This window comes from Heptranchias perlo, chromosome 18 (genome assembly GCF_035084215.1).
Source record: "Heptranchias perlo isolate sHepPer1 chromosome 18, sHepPer1.hap1, whole genome shotgun sequence".
Lineage (NCBI taxonomy): Eukaryota > Metazoa > Chordata > Chondrichthyes > Hexanchiformes > Hexanchidae > Heptranchias > Heptranchias perlo.
In genome coordinates, this window is record NC_090342.1 from 19,950,184 (window position 1) to 19,974,880 (window position 24,697).

General features: G+C 42.3%; 1 protein-coding gene across 3 annotated transcripts in view; it reads right to left on the reverse strand.

The window, feature by feature from the left end:
* The window catches only part of ptprq (protein tyrosine phosphatase receptor type Q), a 203,270-nt gene extending 179,805 nt beyond the window's left edge, over positions 1–23,465 (reverse strand). For all 3 annotated transcript variants that reach the window (XM_067999470.1, XM_067999469.1, XM_067999468.1), the window contains exons 1-6: positions 23,353–23,465; positions 10,028–10,208; positions 7,458–7,748; positions 5,441–5,725; positions 4,790–5,062; positions 2,743–3,003 (exon numbers count right to left, since the gene is read on the reverse strand). In XM_067999470.1, coding sequence (XP_067855571.1) covers positions 2,743–3,003; positions 4,790–5,062; positions 5,441–5,725; positions 7,458–7,748; positions 10,028–10,208; positions 23,353–23,382 — 1,321 coding nt within the window. In that variant the 5' untranslated portion in view covers positions 23,383–23,465. The remainder of the gene's footprint in view (positions 1–2,742; positions 3,004–4,789; positions 5,063–5,440; positions 5,726–7,457; positions 7,749–10,027; positions 10,209–23,352) is intronic.
* Positions 23,466–24,697: the final 1,232 nt, after the last annotated feature.

Here is a 24,697-nt window from a genome sequence, read left to right on the forward strand (position 1 = left end):
CAACTGGAAATTAACAGCTTTTGCTCCTCAATAGTTCCACAATTTGATATCAGCTGTGATTCAAAACTAAAAGAAAGCATTTCAATTTCAATATTCATTTGATGGTACTAAATCTACTTCATGCCACCAAACCAATGCGTCTTTAGTGCCATACTGGAGAAAAATATTACAGTAATAACATTTTCCCCCACATATTCTAACTATTGATTAATTACATTATTGTATGCTAACATCTGGGTCAGAATTTTCTATTTTGGTAGAATCGTGCCAAAGGATGGGAGTTCTGGCCATTCCAATGCCCCAACCCTGGTTGATCTTAAAAGGTCAGGATAACATAAGTATTGTTGGTAGGCTCCTGATGGGATTCCAGCTTCTGTTAAGGAACCTGCTTTGCCGGGCGAAAGAAAAGGGCCTCTGACATGTGCCATACGATTATGTGGCTGGCAGCCGATGAGCCTAGCCCCAAAAATTTTTTTTAAAAAAACACATACAGCCATATCCTCAGCAATTGGTTACACTATGATCAACCAGGGTGCTGTTTCACGGTTTGACAAAAGTTTAACTCCCTTAGCAACAGCGCTGAGCTGAATGTAAAGTGCCAGGCCATGATACATAACAAGGCCTGCTTAATTGGATCCACTTTATCACAAGGCTCAGGTCGTTTAAATTTTAAATACCCTCCACCAACACAGCAATTCTGGATACCAAAAACACACCAGAATTCCTAACGTCCAACTTTAATAGGGCACAAATAGCAGAAAATAGTATGGTGTATTCCCATCATTTATATCTAATTGGAACATATGCATCCAAATTAGAGTGATGTATTCTACGTCCCCTATCACTTCCAGCAGAAAAGCATGGAAGTGACGCGTAACTTGGTGGAGCGACTCCCTAACTGATTTCCCTTTCCCATCCACTGGAGTTACTCCAGCAGAAAATCCTGCGCCTAGAATAAGCAATAAAAAAAAGGATTAAATATGCTTTGAAAAACATATCTGTACATTGTTAGTGGCTTGCATAATTTTGTGAATGAATGCTAATTACTAGAAAAACCTGTTGCAACACTGAGTCCTCACCATGCACAGTTAAGTTTCAAGTTGGTATTTAATGGAATTGACAAAATTTCTTTTAATAAGTAAGACAATGGCTAGAGAAGCATGTAAAGAAAGGTGCAAATGTTCCAGTATAACTAATAATAAATTGCTTTTATTGTCAACTATCACTCAAATATTTGACAATAATATACTTCTGTATTATCAGATGAACTTGATTCACTTACACAGGCCATTGCTTTTGCTTTCTGAATTTACGTACCTAAATGAAAGCATTATAATAGATAACAACAACTTGCATTTATATAGCGCCTTTAAGGTAGTAAAATGTCCCAAGGCTCTTCATAGGAGCGTTATCAAACAAAATTTCACACTGAGCCATTTAAGGAGGCATTAGCACAGATGACCAGAAGCTTGGTCAAAGAGGTAAGTTTTAAGGAACATCTTAAAGGAGAGAGAGGTAGAGAGGCATAGAAGTTTAGGGAGGGGAATCCAGAGATTAGGGCCTAGGTAGCTGAAGGCATGGCCGCCAACGGTGGAGCGATTAAAATCAGGGATGCGCGAGAGAGGCAAGAATCGGAGGAACACAGAGATCTCGGAGGGTGTGGGGCTGGAGGAGGTTACAGAGATAGGGAGGGGTGAGGCCATGGAGGGATTTGAAAACAAGGATGAGTATTTTAAAATCGAGGCATTCCTGGACGGGGAGCACAATGTAGGTCAGCGAGCACAGGGGTGATGGGAGAACGGGACTTGGTGAGAGTTAGGATATGGGCAGCATAGTTTTGGATGAGCTCAAGTTTATGGAGGGTGGAAGATGTTGCTTTAGATATTCTCTCTAGTACAGCAGTGCCAGTCACTCCCTTAAGGAGACTGAACAGCTAATGTTTAAGGGTGTGCCTGTGCTGTCCAATATTTAACTATACGATTACGTAACCTAGGAGTATAACAGTAAGACCCCTTTGTGATCTGAACTGGATACTGGTATCTCATGCACACATGCTTCTTCATTCTGTTGGAGACAGATCAAGAAAACATTTCGTAAGACGAGGCCGGATACCAATTGTTAAGCTCCTTTATTTCACAGTTTTTGAGTTTACAGAGAAGTTATGATCAGATTCACATTTAAATCAGGACAACTTTTCTGCATAATAATACAAAATAATGAATGCATTACACTTTCCACATCAGTGGGTCATCTTACTTGACTTAAAATCACTCCCAATTACCCTCCTGCATGCAAAACCCCTAAGTCTAGCCAAAGCTTGGCCTCACAGATTTCAATTTGAAGACTTGAAATTATCTCTATCTCTATCTCTGTTTTTACCATCTTCTATTCACAGACAGAAAGGAAGGCCTGCCTAGACCACTTGTGCTTAGTGCCTGGGGCCAGAAACTTCACAACACAATGAGTGTGAGGTGTTTGCTGATTACCAAAAAACGGCCAACAACTTGTTAAATATTTAGTCTTTGGGAAGTAATATCAAAACTAGTTTATTAGCATTTTAACCACTTATCAACTCAGTGCCTGTTTTCAAAAAAAAACTTGTGTGAATAAACTTTGCATTAAACATAACTCTTTTTTCAAACCCAATTGAAAAAATGGTCAAAAATTGCTAAAACATTTGCAAAATTTTATAATTCATACTCAAGTTACAGGTGTTTATAAATTGCAATCATAGATACTTACATGTTTTCACAACAGGAACTCTGTAGACTTTGCTCTTCATGTTGCCACTGGTTGTGTATACAGCAAAGTTATATTCTTTGCCTGGTGTCAGGTTTTCCATAGTTATATTAACATTTCTACTAGCTGTAGGCATTCTTTTATTTTCATCTTCAAATGTAACATTAACTCCATCAAATAAACCAACCTTTGGCATTCCAACATACAGTACTGTTGAGTGAGTCTGAACATTAATGGGAATAACTATTTCAACTGGTTTAGGCTCTGAAATAAAGACAAGAAGGTAATTTTGCAATTTTGAAAAATTCATTCTCAGGATGAGGATAGTCGAGTCTGGAGGTAACAAAAGCATGGATGAGGGTTTCAGCAGCAGATGGCGGAGACAGAAAATATTACGGAGGTAATTGGCAAAAAAACAAAGGTGGCATGAGGAAAAACTTTTTTTAGGCTTCGAGTAGTTATGATCTGGAATGCGCTGCCTGAAAGGGTGGTGGAAGCAGATTCAATCGTGGCCTTCAAAAAGGAATTGGATAAATATTTGAAGGGAAAAAATTTGCAGGGCTATGAGGAAAGAGCGGGAGGAATGGGACTAACTGGATTGCTCTTACAAAGAGCTGGTATGGGCTTGAGGGGCCAAATGGCCTCCGTCTGTGCTATAAGCATTCTATGATTCTAGGTGGAACTAGGCAGTCTTTGTGATGGAAAGGATAAAAGGTTAGAAGCTCAGCTCAGGGTCAAATAGGACATCAAGGTTGCAAACAGTCTGGTTCAGCCTGAGACGGTGGCCAGGGAACGGAATTTGTGGTGGGAGCCAAAGACAATATCATGCTTGGCAAATCAAATGTGGCTTCTTGGGGTTTCTCCTCATTTTAAAGATGGTAATTCTGCACTGCTATACCCAATTAACATCTGTTGCCCTGGATTCTGATGCAATTTTTTTGAACTTGGTTCTTCTTTCTACATTTGCAAATTCTGCATTACAGCACAATCTTTCTCATATATGTACTAGTATTTATATAGTTAAAATTGCCTGTTACTGGCTTGTTGAAGGAATGATATATGCCAATCAGCAACTGTTTGATATCACAGAATGCGAGAGATACACTAGGAAAAAGCAAAAAATTGGATGTTTTGTGCAGTGTATTACTTCATAGCAACAACAAAAACAATTCTTTAAACAAGGTACATATACTAATTAGGATTTCGGGACCAAACCAAACGTGACTGTGAAGAGTAATATAAGAACGTGCATGAGGTAACTCCAAACCATTATACCAAATCAAGCCCTTTATGAGATCCTACTGAAAATTCAGAAAAACATTTAAGAATATTTATTCCCTTTTTTAAAACATAAAGTCATGAGCTCCAAAGTTTCATGCTGATTCTGGTGCCTGTGTCCATGAGTTCTCTCCAACACTGATCCCCATCAGAGTATGCAGTCAATGGGAGGGTACCTCATTTTCATGGGGCAGGTGAGAACATGAGCCATTTAGGACCACCTGCCCTAAGCTGGCGGAAATTCGTATAACCAACCTTGCCCAACCCGAGCACTGCTCGGAAAGGTCTCCAAACAAGGTGTCCAATCCAGGATAAATGTTTACATTTTTTTTCTTCTTTGGGCATCCAGGCCACTTGCCAAGCCTGGATCCTACCGTTGGGCCCATATGTGCCCTTGTGGAGGCCAATACGCCTCATCTTTCACTGTGTGCGGGCAAGGCACTACTACTACGCAGGGTCCCCAGTGAGTCTCAGGAGTTAAAACTCTCACTTAGGGAGTCCCCACCTTGGCTCCACCTCTGACCTGTCATTTACTTTGTAAGGGCTGGATGAAAGTTCCACCCCTTACAAGGCAATCAGGAAACTCTTAGAAACAGCAGACAGCAACTTTACCGAGCCTCTCCCATTTCCTTGGGGGTTCCACCAGGCTCCCATCAAAGTTGCAGCAGGAGATAGGTAGACCACCTGTGGAATTTCGGAGCCATGATATTAGCTAAATCAGAAAATCCTTCTAAATAAATTATGATCAAAATCTCAGCTCATTCTGACTTACGTGTAGTTTGTGTGAGAAGTTTTGGTTCACTTCTCTTCCCATTCTTTACTGCCGTCACCTCAATATCATATGTGACACCCGGGATCAAGAAATCAAATCGAAACATTGTTGCATTTATCACTGAATATTCTTTTACTGCATCATTATTATTACTGATTTGTATTTGAAGATGGTAGTCATCACATCCTTCTAATGGTGGTTCCCAGTGCACAGTGACTATGTCCTCCCAAACATCTGCATTGTCAATATAAATACTGACTGGAGGGCTGGGAGCTAAATTCACAATAAATAGTAAATAATTAGTAAAATCTAAATGCAATATTATTTTCACTGTACAAATTTTAAAGATTTAAATTCATTATCACTCACTCAGATCTATCTATTCCATCTTAATACTAAAGTCAAACACATATGCAATCATTTTGCCATGCTTTTATGATCCTGATGGGCCAAAAGTCATATTTTGCGTCATATTTTGGGTTTTTTAAATTAAAGAGAGGAATTTTCCAGATGCTACATGATAAAAATATATTGGTATAGAAACATAACTAAATATAACAAAGTTTGACACTATTGCAAAAAAACATAAAATCAGACCCAATGGATCTGTCTTTGATTTGAAAATAGTTATCCCTTTACAGCTAAATTTACCTGTAGTTGCAAACAATGGTCCTTCAGCACAACTTAGTGATCCTTCCTCAGCCACTGCCTGTACATAAATTTTGTAAGAGTGGAATGGCTTAAGGTTCTTAAGTACTACAGATGTTTCATTTCTTTTAACATCTTCCGTTCCTTGACTTTTAGATCCAAATTCCATATAACTGACAAGATAGTGATGAAATGATGCATTCTGTGATTTCTTTGGAGGAGCCCAAAGCAACTGTAGTACAGTGGATGATACTTCTCCAGGTGTAATATTTCTTGGTGGATTTGGTCCTATTTAATAGGAGAAATATAATTTTAAAAGTTAAACAAATGCATAAGTATTGATGTAACACAAAAGATTAATAACTGAAGGTTTCTGTATTTTTGCACCAGAATAACTTAGTAAAAAAAACACCATAGCTAAAAAACATGATTTACAATTTAAATACAAGAAAAAGCCTCATCCTATTTCTACTGTATTTTAATAGGCAGATTTTGTACTTTAACATTTATGCTTGCCTTTTTACTGTTATTCCAAAAGTACAGATGGCTTAATATAAATTTTGAATTCTCAGTCATTTCCATTAAAATTCTTTAATCAGCTTATAGTTTTATTAAATACAAGTGATACTTTCTTTCCTTTGACTACCTAAACTAATCCTCTGATTTAGCTTTCAAAGTTTCTTCTGAATTCCAAAAATGAAATATTGTATTATTAGATTTTTATAAAATATAGTCGTATTTAGGATTTGTGCTGATAGGGTTGTCAACTGAAAATATCAACATACTTGTACTTGGACTGTTTTAATGTTATAATCCACAATAGATAATGATGTCAAACATTATCTTTAACTTGTCATTGTCACAAATGACAGTACTACACTAGCAAGTGTAAATTTACTAAATGTGCTACAATAATTACAATAAATGTGCAGAATCAACAAATAGTAACAATGTGTAATTTGAAAATATAAATTGTAGACTTAACAGAATGACAAGATGGAAAGGGTGATAAGAGTGATTTGAATCTTCAAAGAAAATGTTTGCTATATTCGCTTCTGAACACAGAGGTAAAAAAAGCTGGCAATGATGCATTGGTCCATCACAGGATTATTTTAACCTAATGTCAATTTGGAATTAGTAAACACCAAAGAAAAATAGCAACTTTGCACTTTAGCATGGAATTTGCAACCAAATCTTCGGCAGCATCAAGAGATATAATTAAAATCATGAAATGACATAGTAAGAGAAATAAAGCTCTTGATATTCTATTTATCAGCCTGGTGGGTTCTATCTCCCTCTCCAGAGATTTGAGCATACAATCTAGGTTGACACTTCAGTGCAATACAGAGGGAGTGCTGCACTGTCGGAGGTACCGTGTTTCAAATGAGACATTAAATCAAGGCCCTGTATGGCACTATTCAAAGTTGAGCAGGAGAGTTCTCCTGGTATCCTGGTCAACATTTATCCTTCAAAAAAATACCATGATAACAGATTATTTCATAATTTATTTCATTACTGCTTGTGGGGCCTTGCTGTGTGCAAATTGCCTACCATGTTTGCCTACATTACAACAATGATTACGTTTCAAAAGTACTTTGTTGGCTGTGAACCACTTTCAGACATCCTGAGGAATTTCAGACCAGATCCAATGCCAGCTACCAGGTGTCATGCGAGAACACAATAGGGTGAATTGTCCTCAGATTTCCCTTTCCCCTCTTATAAGGGGAAACACCTCTAGCATATGTCTTCACCAGTTGCTATGGTCAAGATTGGAAACTCTCTGTTGAAATCGTGAAGGAAAAATCTGCAGCCTATCACTTTGTGCTGAATTTTCAAATACTATCCCATGGTGCGCCTTTAATAATTCTATTGAGTTTGTAGATTTTATAAAATTTGTGACAATATACACAGGCTAACAAATTGAAGGTATAACCAGCACCCACATTCAGATTCACCATCACACAGAATTTAACAATGATGTTACATAGTCATCTAGCAGTGCAACACCATTGAAACTTACTTGTTTTTACACTCAAAACTGGAGTAAGAGTTCTTTGAGCACCCGCAATGTCGCTCATCATTAATGCAAAATAGTAGTGGTGTCCAGGGCGCAGCCCAGGAATAGCTGCTTTAGTAGTATTTAGTAATATGCTGTGGGAATACTGCATTCCTTCACCAGAACTAGTTTGGTACCAAATAAATAGTTCAGATGTTGAAGTGAACAAATCTTGTAAATCATCCCAGACAACGGTGGCTTCATTTTCTTTAACGTCTTCTAATTTTAGTCTAATAGTCTTTGTAAGAACTAGGACTGAAGAACAACACATTTAAAAATGGCTACTTCAAAATTCTTATAATCAGTATAAAAACTTAACACAAATTCATAATTCAAATTCATAACACCTGTGGATTGAACCGGGGTAGATTTTCATTGTTACCGCCTGGGTGTTAAGCATCACCTGGGATGGGCGCACAAAAGAATATCTAGCAGGGAGGATAGCATGCTAGTTATAGAACCCACCTGATTTTTCTTCCATTGAAATTAATGGAAGGAAAATCCAGCAGGTCCCGTAAGGGGCGTGCAATCCTCCTAACCAGATTTTCCTTTCTGCACTCCACCCAGGCAATTTTTAATGCCCGGGGAGTAAAGACAAAAATCTACCCCTACATAGAAGATATAGTTTTGGTGAAATTCTGAAGGTGAAACTGGCAAAATGATACAACTCATCCCATGATGTACTTGCATGTATACTGCATATCCAAATGACACTACCTATAAACAAAGAGCGACAGCAACCTTGAGCTTCCCAGCATTGTATCACCTAGAAGCAGTCAACCACAACACTGCCATTTTATGTCCTAACTATTAAACAGATTTCAAATGTTTAACACAAACAATATTGCCACAGAAGTCACAAAATACAAAAATATCAGAAGTTTATACAAAAGCAAATAAAAATGACTAAAATCAATGTTAACAAGTGTTTAATTAGCAATTAATTTCGCTTTGACAGACTTCGATTTAGACTGATTACACTCCAGGAAACCAAGAAGAAGTATTATTCATAGAAACAGTTCAACAAGAACTGGAAGCAAAAGACAAATTTGGGCAGAGAGGCACTTTCAACCACTAAGCAGACTCCAAGCACAACAAATCCTGCAAGACCCTCAAAACCATCAAATAACTTTAACGTAACCTGTGCCGTAACAATACAAGACAGCTTGCCAGGGCTTTCAGCTCTTCTACCATCACAGAAAAGGTTCAGATTCAAAATCATGACCGATAAAGACACAAGAAACTTCTTTCAAAATATGAAGATAAAAATGTACACAAAGAGTTACTTAGAGTGATTTTTCATTGATCAACAAAGTAATTCTACATATTAGGTTCTGAATCTTTGATCCCCCAGATGGCAAAACACAAAGTTGGTACTTCAAGCAATAAAACTATCTTTTTTTATTCGTTCATGGGATGTGGGTGTCACTGGTAAGGCCACATTTATTGCCCATCTCCAATTGCCCTTGAGAAGGTGGTGGTGAGCTGCCTTCTTGAACCACTGCTGTCTGTGTGGTGAAGGTTCTTCCACAGTGCTGTTAGGAAGGGACTTCCAGGATTTAGACCCAGCGACGATGAAGGAACGGCGATATATTTCCAAGTCAGGATGGTGTGTGATTTAGAGGGGAACATGCAGGTGATGTTGTTCCCATGTGCCTGCTGCCCTTGTCCTTCTAGGTGGTAGAGGTTGTGGGTTTGGGAGGTGCTGTTGAAGAAGCCTTGGCGAGTTGCTGCAGTGCATCCTATGGATGGTACACACTGTAGCCACTGTGCGCCGGTGGTGGAGGGAGTGAATGTTTACATGTAAGATCAACAGATCTGAAATTTGCAAAGACAAACAGTATGTTCACAGAAAAGAACAAACAAAGCATGGAAAAGGCCAGAGATGTCTTGTGAATTTGGTGGTCCTGAGCAAGGTTAAGGTTATGGTTTGCAGTTTCACTTTTATTTTGATGATTTAACTTATTTGAAGTTAAAAATTAACCGTGTTTTCCATGTCACAATTATTTACTGCAATGTCCATTTCTTGCAGATTATTGTTGTTACAATAAAAATGGTAGTTAAAACCTTGAACATTATTTTCTACTGCTGTATGATCTACAAAAACTGCCCAGCTCCACACCAGCTGTCAACCACCACATATTTGCATCACAGTACAATTAAGCATCATGAAGCCTTCTGCCATGGTTGATCCCACCAGAATAACCCATTATGTTATTTTAGTCTTTAAAGCCATAATTTAAATAATCTTGTAAAATCAGTCAACGTTTGTCATAAGAAAACGTCACACAATAGATTGAAATGGTCTTTGGAAAAATAAGATATTGAATGAGCTGGGCCTACATAGTTCACTTTTGCTTCAAATGGATAACAAAGCATTGTTAATTTTTTTGGTTAGCCACTAAATCACATTGTGCGGTCTCTATATAAATACAAATAAAGGAAATATTAGTTTTGCTTTGGTCATTCAATAAATATAATTATGCTAGCAATATTTGTTCCAGTGTAGAATCAGCTGTCTAAAAGTAACCTACCTTCATATTCACAAACGTATGGTAGAGACAGGAAGCAGAAAAGCCCTGTAAGCATATAGTCTGGGCCCATTGGATTCAATTGTAATGCATAGCAATCACTCTCATTTGTTGGCAGAGTCTGCAGCAAAATGCTGTTTAAACTATAGGTAGATGTGTCAGTCCACCGAAGCTCAGTTTCTGTCTGAGAAAAGAAAATGTTTATGTCTATTACATTGAGTAAGATCAGTACTGTTGTGGTTTGTATTTGAAGTCTTTCTATTTAAAGAAGTAGGATATGGGAGTACTTCTGTATAAACTAGTCAATGTCTCATTTTTAAAAAAAACTAGCTTGGAAGACATCCACTTGTTAAGACACATATTGATTTAAGTCATGTACTTTTGACTGCATGTCAAATCACTCAGTCATCATAATTAGGCTGGAAATAGATGCCACAAAACCAATTATGCTTTCTCTTCTGCCAGTTCCTGCAGCTGTGTGCCATAGGCCATTCTTCTGTTCCGACCTTCCCATATACAGTCCCAGCATTTCAGTTTTGGCTTTCGAGATTACTTTTCCCAGTTAATAAACATTCCATCATTTTCTGAGGGTAGCGGCTTTCGGCCACACTACAACAACCACAATAACTTGTATTTACATAGCATCTTTAATGTACAAAAATGTGCCAAGGCACTTCACAAAGTAAACAGACACTGACCCAAAGAACACAAGAACACGTGAAATAGAAGCAGGAGTAGGTCATACAGCCTCTCAAGCCTGCTCCGCCATTCAATAAGATCATGACTGATCTTTGGCCTCAACTAAACTATCCCGCCCTATCCCCACATCTCTTGATTCCCCTAGAGTCCAAAAATTTATCTACCTCAGTCTTGGATATACTCAATGACTCAGCATTCACAGCCCTCTGGGGTAGAGAATTCCAAATATTCACAACCCTCTGAGGGAAGAAATTTCTCCTCATCTCAGTCTTAAATGGCCGACCCCTTATCCTGAGACCATGCCCCCTAGTTTTAGACTTGCCAGGCAGGGGAAACAACCTCTCAGCATCTACCCTGTCAAGCCACCTCAGAATCTTATATATTTCAATGGAATCACCTCTCATTCTTCTAAATTCCAGAGAGTGTTGGCCCATTCTATTTAATCTCTCCTCATAGGACAACGCTCTCATTCCAGGAATCAATCTAGTGAACCTTTGTCGCACTGCCTCTAAGGCAAGTGTATCCTTCCTCAGATAAGGAGACCAAAACTGTACACAATGCTCCATGTGTGGTCCCACCAAAGCCCTGTATAATTGTAGCAAAACTTCCTTACTCTTGTACTCCAACCCCCTTGCAATAAAGGCCAACATGCCATTTGCCTTCCTAATTGCTTGCTGTACCTGCATGCTAACTTTTTGTGTTTCTTGTACAAGGACATCTAGTTCTCTATGAACACCAACATTTATTAGTTTCTCACCATTTGAAAAATATTCTGCTTTTCTATTCTTCCTACCAAAGTGAATAGCCCGACATTTCCCCACACTATACTCCATCTGCCACCTTCTTGCCCACTCACTTAACCTGTTTATATCCCTTTGCAGCCTCTATGTGTCATCCTCACAGCTTACTTTCCCACCTACCTTTGCATCATCAGCAAACTTGGATATATTACACTCGGTCCTTTCACCTAAGTCATTAATACAGATTGTAAACAGCTGAGGCCCAAGCACTGATCCTTGCGGCACCCCACCAGTTACAGCCTGCCAACATGAAAATGACCCGTTTATCCCTACTTTCTGTTTTCTGTCCATTAACCAATCCACTATCCATGCTAATATATAAGAAATATATATAAGAAAGATAGATAAGGAGAGCTGACCAAAAGTTTGGCCAAAGAGGCAGGTTTTAAGGACAGTCTTAAAGGAAAAGATGAAAGTGGAGAGGCAGAAGGGTTTAGTGAGGGTGAGATCTTGGTGGCTGAAGACATGGCTGCTAATTGTGGGGCAAAGGGAGGGGGTGCACAAAAGGGCGGAATAAGACGTATAAAGGGCTCGATATTAGGAGGGAGGCGGGTTGGCAGCGGGGGGTTGACTGGGCGCGTGGGTAACGTGGACCAGTGAATTCGGGGTGCTCCGCAAGCGATCGCAGCCTAATTGAAGGCACTTACCTTGGCTTCCGGGTTTCGCGCTAGAAAGCTGCGCAGCGTGCGGACTCCGCACCCACATCACAGGCTGTCAGCTGGAGAAGCCCTACTTAAAAGGGCAGTCCTCCACTGACTGATGCTGCAGGAAGGAGCCAAAATTACAGCATGGAGCAGCACAGGGGGAAGGCGGCTCCCAGGTTTAATGATGCCTCACTCCAGGTCTTACTGGATGGGGTGAGGAGGAGGGGGAGGACAGAGATCTCTCCGGCGGACAGGAGGAAGTGACCTGCCTCTGCCACCAAGAAGGCCTGGCTCGAGGTGGCAGAGGAGGTCACCTGCACCACCAACATATCACGCACCTGCATACAGTGCAGGAGGCGCTTCAATGACTTAAGTAGGTCAGCCGAAGTGAGTACACTTACTCATTCCCCTACACTCCATCTGCCACATCACCGCCCCCACCCCACATCTCCTTCTGCACTGCCAACACTACTCTGTCACATCACCCCTCATACCCACTCAAACCTCATCCTCATCTTACCTGCACGTACTCACCTCGCCAGTACTCATCCCAATCCTCAATCCTCATACAATCTCATGGCTCTGTCTCATACTCACCCTCTCATGCATTTCTTTCACGGTCAACTTCACTCAACCTGCCACTACCTGTGCTGCAGCCACAGGGCATGCATCACATATGTGTAGTAGGAAGCGTTAGGCAAACATGGCGCTAGCATTAAGGGGATGCACAAGGGTGTTTGAGGGTTTGTCATGATTTTTACTTACATTTTATTTCTGATCAACTCACATTACATATTATATTATCACCACTACTGCCACGTCTTTGCAAATCTTGTCTGGTTTGTGCAATAGTGCCCTTTCCTGAGGATCACCATGAAGACCCACAACCGATGCCACCCATTGTGTTATAGCGGAGTGGGTGTAGGTGTATTTGCAGGGCTCTTTTGTGCAGACGACTGAGAGATGGCAGTGATGTTCCCGGTGGCACCCTGGAAGGATGCGGAGGAGAAGTTGTTGAGGGCAGTGGTGACTTTGACAGCGACAGGTAAGAAGATGATGCTCGGGCCAGCTGGGAGCAGCTCGGTATGAAGGAGGCTGCAGATGTCCACAACTACATGTCGAGTGACTCTGAGCCTCCATGTGCACTGCTGCTCAGAGAGGTCCAGGAAGCTGAGCCTCAGTCTGTAGACCCTGTGGCGAGGGTAGTGCCTTCTGTGACGCATCTCTCTCTGCCGTTGCCCTCCCTCCTGCTGTGCAGGTGGATGTGTCACAGCACTGCGTTGTGGAGCTCCACGTGTCATAGGTGGATGGCGTGACCGGCGAGGCTGGTGATGCTGTTCGTCCTCCGAGGAGGTCATGACTGCAGCTACGGCGGCCCCCATCCGGAAGATGTACGTTTGAGGGGGTCCGCAAGTCGGTAAATGTAGGGGTTGAGGTTCCAAGTTGGTGAATTTTATTGTTAGGAGGCTGGTGGAGGTCAAACTTTGTGCAAAGTGACAGAGTGGTCTCCTGCAATGAGTGGGGGTCTCCCCACCAAACCTGTCAAATGGACCTTTGCAGCTGCCACAGGCTGATGGCTGCAGCACGTCCATTTCAACTGGGAGTGTTTCCCCCAGTAGGGGAAATTAATTGCCTTAAGTGGGATCCCGCTGGCTTTAAGTGCCGGCGGGAGTCCTGCATGAGGGGGCTGCGCACGCATCTAAACACGTCACTGGGGAACCCGGAAGTGGGTGGGTTGGAGCCGAGCTCCGGACCCGAGCTCCGGACCCGCCCCGGGAATCCCCGATTTTCAGAGCCCCCCCGCCACGAACCCGCCGGCTCGGACATCCAAAAATCGAGGCCAAAGAGTCAGAGGTGGGGGGCTATAGAGCTAGAAGAGGTTACAGTTAAAGAGAGGAGTGAGGCCATGGAGGGATTTAAACATAAGATTTAAAATTTTAAATTCGAGGCATTCGGGGACTGGGAGCCAATGTAATTCAGCAAGGAATGCTGTGACGGCTGAGCGTGACATGGTGGGGGTGAGGAAACAGGTGGCTACGTTTTAGATGAGCTGAAGTTTATGGAGTGGAGTATGGGAGGCTGGCCTGAAGAGTATTGGAGTAATTAAGTCTGGAAGTGACAAAAGCATGAACAAGAGTTTCAGCCGCAAATGGACTAAGATAGGGATGGAGGCAGTTGATTTAACAGAGATGGAAGTAGGAAGTCTTTGTAATGGAAAGGATATAAGGTTGGAAGCTCAGCCTGGGGTCAAACAGGAAGCAGAGATGGCAAACAATCTGGTTCAGCCAAAAACAGTGGCCAGGGTAGGGGTACCGAATTTATGGCAGGATCAAAGTAAAATAGCTTCTGTCTTCCAAATGTTTAGCTGGAGAAAGTTACGGCTCATCCAAGGCTGGATGTTGGACATGCAGCCTGACAGCACTGGAAGATTGAGAGAGGTGCTGGAGAGACAGAGCTGGGTGTCATCGGCATAAGTGTGGAAGCTGACTCCAGGACTTTGAATGATGTTGCCAAGGGGCAGCATTTAGATGAGGAAAGTGGGGGGGATGAAGAGAAGCCTTTGGCAGAGAAGCTCTAGCTACATTTGGATAGTTAAGATTGGAAACAGTGGAAGATCATGTGATAAATTTTGTTGAACGCTGCAGAGAGGAAGGATCATGCATCATGGTTGCAGGCACAAAGAATGTTGTTCATAACATTGGTTAGGGCAGTTTCAGTGCTGTGGTAGGGGCAAAAACCTGAACGATTCAAACAGGAAGTTGTGGGAGTGGTGGGCACGGATCTGGAGGGTGAAAATACGTTCAACCACCTTGGAAAGATAAGGAAGGTTGGAGATGGGATGGTAATTAGCGAGGACAGAGGAGTCAAGGATTAGATTTATGTGGAGAAGGGTGATGACAACAGTTTTGAAAGGCAGAGGTGCAGTGCTTGAGGAGAGGGCCCCAATTATAATGTTGCCTAAAATAGGGTCAAGAAAGGGAAGTTGGGTGATCAGGAATTTAGTGGGAATGGGGTCAAGGGAGCAGAAGGATAGTCTCATAGATGAGATGGGCTTGGAGAGGGTATGGGGGGGGGGCGGGGAGATAGACAGAAATGAGAGAGAGAGAAAGAGAGACAAGGGTTCAGGGCTAGGATGGGTTCAGGAATAATGAGGTTTGGTTTAGTGGGCAGGGGGAAGAGGGAAAACAACAGAGTCATTGAATTGTCTCTATCTTGGAGATGAAGAAATCCATGAGCTCCTCACTAATGTAAGAAGCAAGGGTGGAGGGGGCAGGGGCGAGGGACTTGGTCGCACAGAAGAGGATTTACAAGGTCATAAATGACTCCCATATGCTGATTAAACAATGCAGATTCAAGCCACACCATTTAATAGTATATAGGAGCCATTTTAATTGAGTATACACTGGAATACCAAAGCCAATTGCTATTTTATGTTATAAATTTGCATTTCCAAACGCATTTGTGACCAGTCCCTGAATCAATCCCCAAGTCATTTGAGGTAATTCCCTGATATAATTGACTACAACTTTGACTTAAGCAAAAGTACCTATGTATATCAGTGATTGACAGCATTTTAAGATGTCTCTCTGCATGTGAGGAACATTATAGAAATGCAACTTATTGTTTAATATTAATTAAATGATTGCTTTATAAAAATAATGTAACATAATTTAATATCCAGCATCTATTAATAGTGTGGTTTTCTATGTTTGCCAGAATATCTCCACACCTTATAAATGTAGTTCTCATCTTAAATCATATCCTGTTTTGCATAGAAACTTGGTCTTCAGTATCAACAATTAATTAGACATTTGAGTCTTTGAGATAAGTTACTAGTGTCTGGTACACACCATGCACCCTGGCTGAAATTTCCATTTAGCTCTGATTAAAGAATGTCACCATTCTGTCCTTTAACTCCAGTGCAGTTTTGTTTAATTGATAAATAGCTAAAAGCATTAATTTACTATATATTCTAATACACTCCGCATTTAAGTAAGTTACAACTGATGCCAAACTTTAGTTGTTAAGATAGTTAATTTGTTTTTTTTTTCTCTTTTAGCAAAAGCTTTTTCAAAACCCTATAAACCAATGTAGCTGGGAGCATCTATGATCTTTCTTTCCCACTCTTCACCGATTTTGGGTTGCAGCATTGAGTAATGCAAACTGAGCTCCTTCAGATGGATGTGTTGCTCTGTATAAAAAGGCACTTGTACTTTCAGATGGTAGCAGTAATCTGCAATAAGAAAGATTTTCTCTGTTTGCCATTCGTAGCAAGATCACAAATTAGTTCTTTCTGGTCACATTTATAATTTCACTATAAATAGTAAACAAAGATAATCTTCCCTACAGGTGTGTTACCTCCATTTGAGAAAAAAAATGGAGAATGTTGACATCAACACAGCCATCAGGAGGAGCTCTTGCTTTGTTCTCCCTCTAAAAGGTGATTTTATCCAAAGAAATGGATGGCAACAAAACAAATACTGAAGAATTTTCAAACTTTGTCTAAATATAAGCAGTTGAGATGTTAAAAGCTGTTTTATTTGCAACAGTGATCTGTATATTATCTGTATAGCAAAACTGAGATTAATGGAGGTCAAAGTTAAAACCCTCCAATGGCAAGTCATATCTGATACAAAGATGGTTGTGATTGTCAGAGGATATCGCTACAAGAGTTTCTCAGAGAAGTGCCCTTGGCCAACCATCTTCAGCTGCTTAATCAATGACCTTCCTTCAATCATAAGGTCAGGACTGAGGCTGTCCCTTGACAATTATGGCACATTCAGCTCCATTCACAAATTCTGCATTAATGAAATAGACTATGCCTACCTAAGCAGGACATGGATAATATTCAGATTTGTGCTGACAAGTGACACATAGGTGCCAGACAATGGTCAGAAAACCCAGCCATCTCCCTTTTATCTTCAACAGTACCAACTAAGTCCACCACCATCAAATCCTGGGGGGGGTCACTATTGTCCAGAAATTGAATTGGACCAGCCAGATCAACAATGTGAATACAAGAGCAGGGCAGAGGCTAGATACTCGATAACAAGTGGCTCACCTCCAGATACCTCGAAACGTTTCCAACATTTACAAGGCTCAAGTAAGGAGTGTGATGGAATGCCACTTGCCAGCAAGGGTGCAGCCACAAGAACACTCAATGAAAACAATAATACTTGATTTTCCAAATACAGATTAAATGTTTGTGTATGTTGTCTAGTGGTGGCAAAGGTTAAAAATGTGATGATGTGATCAGAAAGCAAGCTTATCCTAATTAGCATCCATTCATCACTAAATTCTTCATTATGAACTCCCAAAATAAGCAGGAAGCACTCTCTTGGCTTATTAGCTTTGTGAATCTCCCACAGAAAGCAAATGCTATAAAACAGCTGTCTAAAATATTCAGCAAATTGTCATGAAAACATACATAGAATCATAGAATGTTATAGCACAGAAACAGGCCATTCAACAATCAAGTCTGCACCAGTGTTCTTTTCCACATGAACCACTTAATTGGACCACCAGTCCAATCCCCCATCCTACTTGTTCCCCATACCCATTAATAGCCCTTTTTTCCAAGCAACTATCTAATTCCCCTTTAAAAGAATTTGTGAACTCCGCTTCAACAACTATTTGTGGCAGGGAATTCCACACTCAAACCCATCCACTACATAAAGAAATTGTTCTCTAACCTCTCCTTTAATTCTTTTTTGGGTTATCTTAAATTTGTGCTCTGTCTTTTCTGGAAACAATCTATCACAATTTACCTCATCGTAACCCTATTAGTGGCTTGTCAGTTGTAGAATTGCTTAGAAAAAAAATTGATCTATCAAACAAAAAACAATTTTGAATACAGCATGACATTTGTTACTTAATTCAGAATCCACCTCTCAATGGTCCTAGGATGCAAAGTAAAAACTAGTTTATTAAAATATATCAGAAAATTACCTGATTATGAGACATTACAAACAAATGGATATCACATTTTTGATGCCAGTGATGCTGGCTGGCAAAAAAAATCTTCATTTATTCCATGACAATACATTAAATATAAATCAGACATGCTTCTAGCTATTTAATTATTGAACCTACTTAAAACCTATCCCCTACCAGCTCATCCCCAGCCACGGCTTCTCATCCTGCCCCCGCACCATAACTCTGGAGATCCCCCAAGGACCTATCCTCGGCCACTTCATCTGTATGCTGTCTCTCCTAACATCATTCACTGGCACAGAGTCAGTTTCCAGCTCTATTTCTCCACCATCTCTCTTGACCCTTTGACCACCTCTGTACTGTCAGACTGCCTGTCCTACATCAAGCTATGGATGAATCAAAACTTTCTCTGACTGAATATCAGGAAGATTGAAGCCATTGTTTTTGGCCCCTGCCGTAAACTCTACTTCTTTGCCACTGGCTCCATCCCCTTTCCCACTCACACAAGTCATCAAGGCTATGTAAAAACTTGGCACTCTGTTCAACCCAGAGCTGAGCTTCAAACTCTACATCCTAACGATCACCAAGGTACCTTATTTCCACTTCATCATATTGCCCGCCTCTGCTCCTATCTCAGCCCATCCACTGCTGAAAACTTTATTCATGCTTTTTTGTCACCTCTAATGATTTATCCAATGTCCTCCTTACTGGCTCCCAGGCTCTAGAATTATAGAATGGTTACAGCACAGAAGGAGGCCATTTGGCCCATTGAGCCCATGCCAGCTCTTGTAAAAGCAATCCAGCTAATCCCATTCCCCTGCTCTTTCCCCATAGCCTTGCACATTTTTCCCCTTCAAGTATTTATACCCTTCAAAAACTTCAATTATCTGAAATACAACTGCCCGTATCCTGTCCCACACTGGGTCCCACTTGTCCATCAACACTCTGTTGACCCACAATGAATACCTGCCCCCCATTATATTAAATTTAAAGTCCTCATCTTCAAATTCCTCCATGCCCTGCCCCACACATTTTATGAAAACCCCTTCTGCACCGTTTGGTCTCCTGACTCTGACCTTTTGTGCACACCCCGTAACTTCACTCCATCATTGATACGAGATTGCAATTGCCTTGACCCCTCTCGCTGGAATTCCCTCCCTAAATCCTTGAACTTCTCCACAAACCTGAAAGTGTGTCTTTCAACCAAACTTTGTGCCACCTGTCCTAATCTCTCCCTCCATGACTTGGGGCCCGATTTTTGGACGTCTGAGCTGGGGGATTCGTGGCGGGGGGTTCCCGAAAATTGGGGATTCCCAGGGCGGGTCCGGAGCCCGGCTCCAACCCGCCCACTTCCAGGTTCCCCAGTGACGTGCGTGCAGCCCCCGGATGCGGCACAGCAGGAGAGAGGGCAACCGCAGAGAGAGATGTGTCGCAGAAGGCACTATCCTCGCCACAGAGTCTACAGACTGAGGCTCAGCTTCCGAGACCTCTCTGAGCAGCAGTGCACATGGAGGCTCAGAGTCACTCGACATGTAGTTGTGGACATCTGCAGCCTCCTTCATGCCGAGCTGCTCCCGGCTGGCCCGAGCACCATCTTCTTACCTGTCGCTGTCAAAGTCACCACAGCCCTCAACAACTTCTCCTCTGCATCCTTTCAGTGTGCCACCGGGGACATCGCCGGCGTCTCTCAGTCGTCTACACAAAAGAGCCCTGCAAATGCACCTACACCCACTCTGCAGTGACACAATGGGTGTCATCAGGTGTGGGTCTTCATGGTGATCCTCAGGAAAGGGCATTATTGCACAAACCAGATCAGATTTTCAAAGGTGCGGCAGTAGTGGTGATAACAATTTTTTATGATTTTTTGCAAAACAAACGAAAATAAAATCAAAACATGACATCTTGTCTTACACCCTTGTGCATTCCCTTCGTGCTCACAAAACCTTCACCTTACGTTTACGGGAACCCCTACGTGATGCTACCCCTGTGGCTTCAGCAGAGATAGTGGCAGGTTGCTCTTGTCCATGCCCTGACCGATGAGATGCTTTGCGCGGATGCCCTCTGGGTTTTGGCACCCGTGAGGACCCCTCCAAAGACTGCTCCAACTGCACCTGTGCAGAGGCAGACTCTGCCACCTGTAGAGGGGGCAGTATTGCGGGTACTGGTTGAGAGAGGGGCAACGGGTAAGACGTAGGAGCGCTTTGAGTGGCGTCCCAACTTCCATGTCCCCTTTCACCATCATCCCTCTCCTGGCCCAGGCCCACATCACTGCTTCCACCCTGCTGGACAACAGTTTGGAGGACTTGTGTGAAGCCTTGGAAGGCTAGTTGTAAGGTATCTGTCAGCCTGTTTAAGGCGGCAGAATGTTGCTCACCCTGAATCCAAACGGCCGTTGTCAGGGCCTGAATGGACTCATTGTTGAGCCGTGCTTGACGCTCAATGGAGGCTAGCCTTTCCTCAATCACAGACGTTCCCGCGCCTACCTGTGACACTATCTCAGAGATGCCTTCACGTCCCTGTGACAGTATTCCACTCATGCAGCAGTTGGACTCCTCCATCCTCTGTGTGATCGTGGAGAGCGCGCGTGGCAACTGTTCCAGTACCTCGGCAATGTGCTGCTGCCCCTCGATGACTCTCCTTTTCACGGCTGGCACCCAGGGTTCAGCATCTGGGTCCAGCTGAGCAGAGCCTGGAGTAGAGAGCCCCCACCGACGCGGACTCTCCACTGTTGCCCCTGCCACCAGGGTCTGCTCGTGCTCACATGTGCGTGGTGACTCACCATGTGCAAGCTCAACTAATTGAGGACGGGGACCCACCGAGGTGTGTGTATCTGCGCTGGTGGATGGCTAGTTCAGATGTGACGATGCCCCCTCAGAGGCCAGCAGGCCCTCTGAGGAATCGCCCTCCACAGTCACGGTGCTCGCAGATGGCCCTGCAAGAGAACAGAAAGCAATGTGGACAGATGTTGAGGTGCTGCAGATGCCAAGTGATACTAAGATCATTCGCTATCATGAGTGCTGAGTGTTAGATTTCTGTCACCAGCCACTTGTGCGCTCCCAGTCTCAGCGTCCGCCACGGACAGGCACTCCAGCGTCCGGCTTATTTCGAGTGCCTGCTGCTCCGCATCTGTTAAGGCCATCTGGTGCGGCAGGCCCCCTCCAGTCCTTGCCCTCTCCCGGGCATTCTGGCATCTCTTCTCCTATCAAGGCAAAACACAGAGGCATAATTGAGTGATGGTTGCATGGTGACCCGCTGCATGCGTTGGTGTGGGTGAGCGTGAGCATGAGGGAGATGCATGGGAGGGTGCGTGTGAGACATTGCCATGAGATTGTATGAGGATTGGATTGCGTGGTAGTGTTCGAATGGGAACTGGGGCGGTGAGTACATGCAGGCAAGGTGAGGATGATAGTTGAGTGGACGTGAGGAGTGATGCGAGAGCATTGTGGTGGCAGTGCAGAAGGAGTTGTGTGGTGATGTGGAAGACGGAGTGTGGGAGAATGCGTAAGTATACTCACTTTGACTGACCTGGTTAGGTCATTAAATCTCTTCCTGCACTGCACCCAGGTTCTGGACACATTGCCACTGCTGGTGACCTCCTCGGCCACCTCCAGCCAGGCCTTCTTGGTGGTGGAGGGAGGACATTTCCATCCATCTGATGGGAAAAAAATTTCCCTCCTCCTCCTCACCCCATCGAGCAGCACCTGGAGTGAGGAGTCAGAGAACCTTGGAGCAGCCTTGCCTCTGGCCTGCTCCATGATCCTAAATTGGTTCTTTGCTGCAGGAGGAGCATTGGAGGACTGCCCCTTTAAATAGGGCTCCTCCTGCTGACAGCCTGTGATGCGGCTGCGCAGGTCTAGAACGGGAAACCCAGAAGCCAAGGTAAGTGCCTTCAATTAGGCTGCGGTCGCATGCGGAGCATCCCAAATTCACTGGATGCGTTACCCATGCGCCCAGTCGACCCCCCGCTGCCAACCCGCCTCCCTCCTAATATCGAGCCCTTGGTGTCACTTCTTCTACCTTATTTCATTGGTGAAACACCTTTGGACTCTTATGTAAATACAAATTGTTGCTGTTGTCTAAAATACTGCTCAAGAGCCAGACTCCACCTCAATCTTCTTTAGCCAAGATATCCTGAACATGTGACTACATATGACACAAAGTTTAATAAAGGAAGCTTCTTTATTTCCTGTCAAACTAGTTGCGGTTAGAACTTTTCCAATGAGCTCAAGAGAAATTCAGCTCTGTGTTCTGAGACTGGAAACGTTGTTTATTAGAGCACAGGCTTTGAAATATCGTTAGATAACAACTATGAAAGGTTTAAGGAAAATGCATACTATCCATAATTTATTGTCCTTCAGAACTGTGGCTTCAAGCATTCGTGGACACAACCTCGACTGGAATTGGTTAATTTATACAGTAGGATAATTTCATGAACTAGAAGAAAAACAAAATATGGCAGTAGCAACAAAATAAAATGGCTTTGATCAGCCTGCTTACTTCCTACTATGGGGTCATTCCTCACCTACCTTTAGCCACCCCTACTTTAAGCTAGGCTTCTGGCAATTTTAAATTGAAGGGAACAAAGTATGGGAGAAATATTAGAAAATTGAATATGTTGCCAACATGCTGCAGACACATTCTATGTGGCACACAGGCAGTATGCTGCACAAGGAGGTTTTTCCGGTTTGGCCACCTTCATTTCTCTTGATTACAAAATAACCATAAGAAAAGTTGAAATTGATAAGTGAAATGGAACTATTGCAAGAAGGTAGGAAATGAGCACTTACTCCATTTGAAATAAAGAAAATCAACCAAACAGAAGCAAAACCAGAAGCATTTATTGCATCAAGACAGCCAGCATTATAGAATTTTCTTAAAGTTAAAAAACTTCAAATTATGTGACCAATTTGTACTTTCTATTGACATAGAACATAGAGATTTTATACGTTTGGCTCCCAGCCCAGGATTCAGGGCCTTAGTTTGTTTTGAACTAAGTCAGTAATTCAGCCAGTTTGCTTTATATAGTTTGTTATCAATACAATTATGAACTGTGTTTGATTGATAAAATTTGGGATAAAAATACTCTTCTTAGCATATCTCTCCTTTCCTAAAGGCAGTGACTGAAGCTGGGTATGGTTTCATAGGCATCAGCAACTTCTCCAAGTGGCCATTCTTTGTGGGTCACCCTTCAAGCTTCATCACCATTAATTTTCAAAATATATATTTATGAAACAGAAGATTTCCTACTTACCTCAATGTCATTTAGACCAGTCCATAACATGCTGAGGTCATTCACAGACCTCAGATGTGAAGATATAAGCTTATGTTCTTCTTCGGTATTGATGTCAACAAGGTGAGCTCTATTAGCCGCTGACTCACAGAAATGTGATGCATCTTTCCATCTCTTGTAATCTTTTCTGATCCAGTAGCAACTATAGAGTGATCCTATCCAGCCAGGAGGGCATGGTGCTACAAATGTAATAATTGTATTATTAGCTAGTTAAACTATAAGAGGTCTACATATAGAATTATAGAAATTTGGCCCTTGGACTACAATGTGTGCTGTGGTCAGGAGGATGGCAGCAATGTGTTTTAATCATTTATGGTGAGTTATGCTGCTCACCATCCCATTTATGAGGAGTGCTCCTGTCTAACCAGCAAGGGCTCAAATCCATACTTATCAACTCTCTGATGACTAGCTAGTGATTGTCCTCCAGGAGGCCGGAGGAGGAGAAAATAAGCTGGCTATCCTTGGGATCAAATTCGCTTCAAAATCAACACAACTGGTGAGGGAAGATTGAGACTAAATCAACCCTCTGTGGCAAACACAGTAATCTGATACCTGAACCAAGCAAGTCCGCAGTACTCCACACTGATGACTAACCAGCCAGCCTGCCTCATTAAGGGCACTTGGAGTGATTGACCTGTCACTGAGATTCTTTCCACTTGGCTCGAAATAACCCTGCAAGCCAATGCCCTAACTGGCAGGGTGGTCTTGTATGCTAATCAATGCATAGTTGGTTACACTCCAGCCTTACCCCTGCACACAATTATGAGTTTCTAAATCTTAAGTCTTGCCAACCTTCCCCTAAACTCTCTGGATTTAGGTAAATTGAAGAAATAGTTCACTTCAAATTAGGCAAACAGAGACTATCAGTGTGAATTTCTGAGTAGTTTGAGTTGGAAACTATCCAACATGGTGATGGATTTCTGCAAATGTCAGAATCCTGTCTGACCAAAAATAATGTAATATGCAATACCAGCTGATACTTTCATACAACAAAACTCCAAATGAAAATATCTCAGTGGCAAGCGAAACTTCCTTTTTACCTAACAATTTAAATAAAACATTATCATCGAGTGGAAAGGGTGTTCACTGCTCAAGCCTCTTTATTAACAAAATATAATTAAACTTACATATTCTAAACAGCAAAACCATGCGCCCTAAGGGCATAAGACTGAAGTTATTAGCCTAATTCTAACAACAGGATAGCATTAAATGAGAAGAGGACATAATTTTTTTCTGTTTAATTTTACGTCAACAGCAGATGGTTATGCAAACTCTGATTGGTTGGAGTGCTTCCTATGCATCGGCT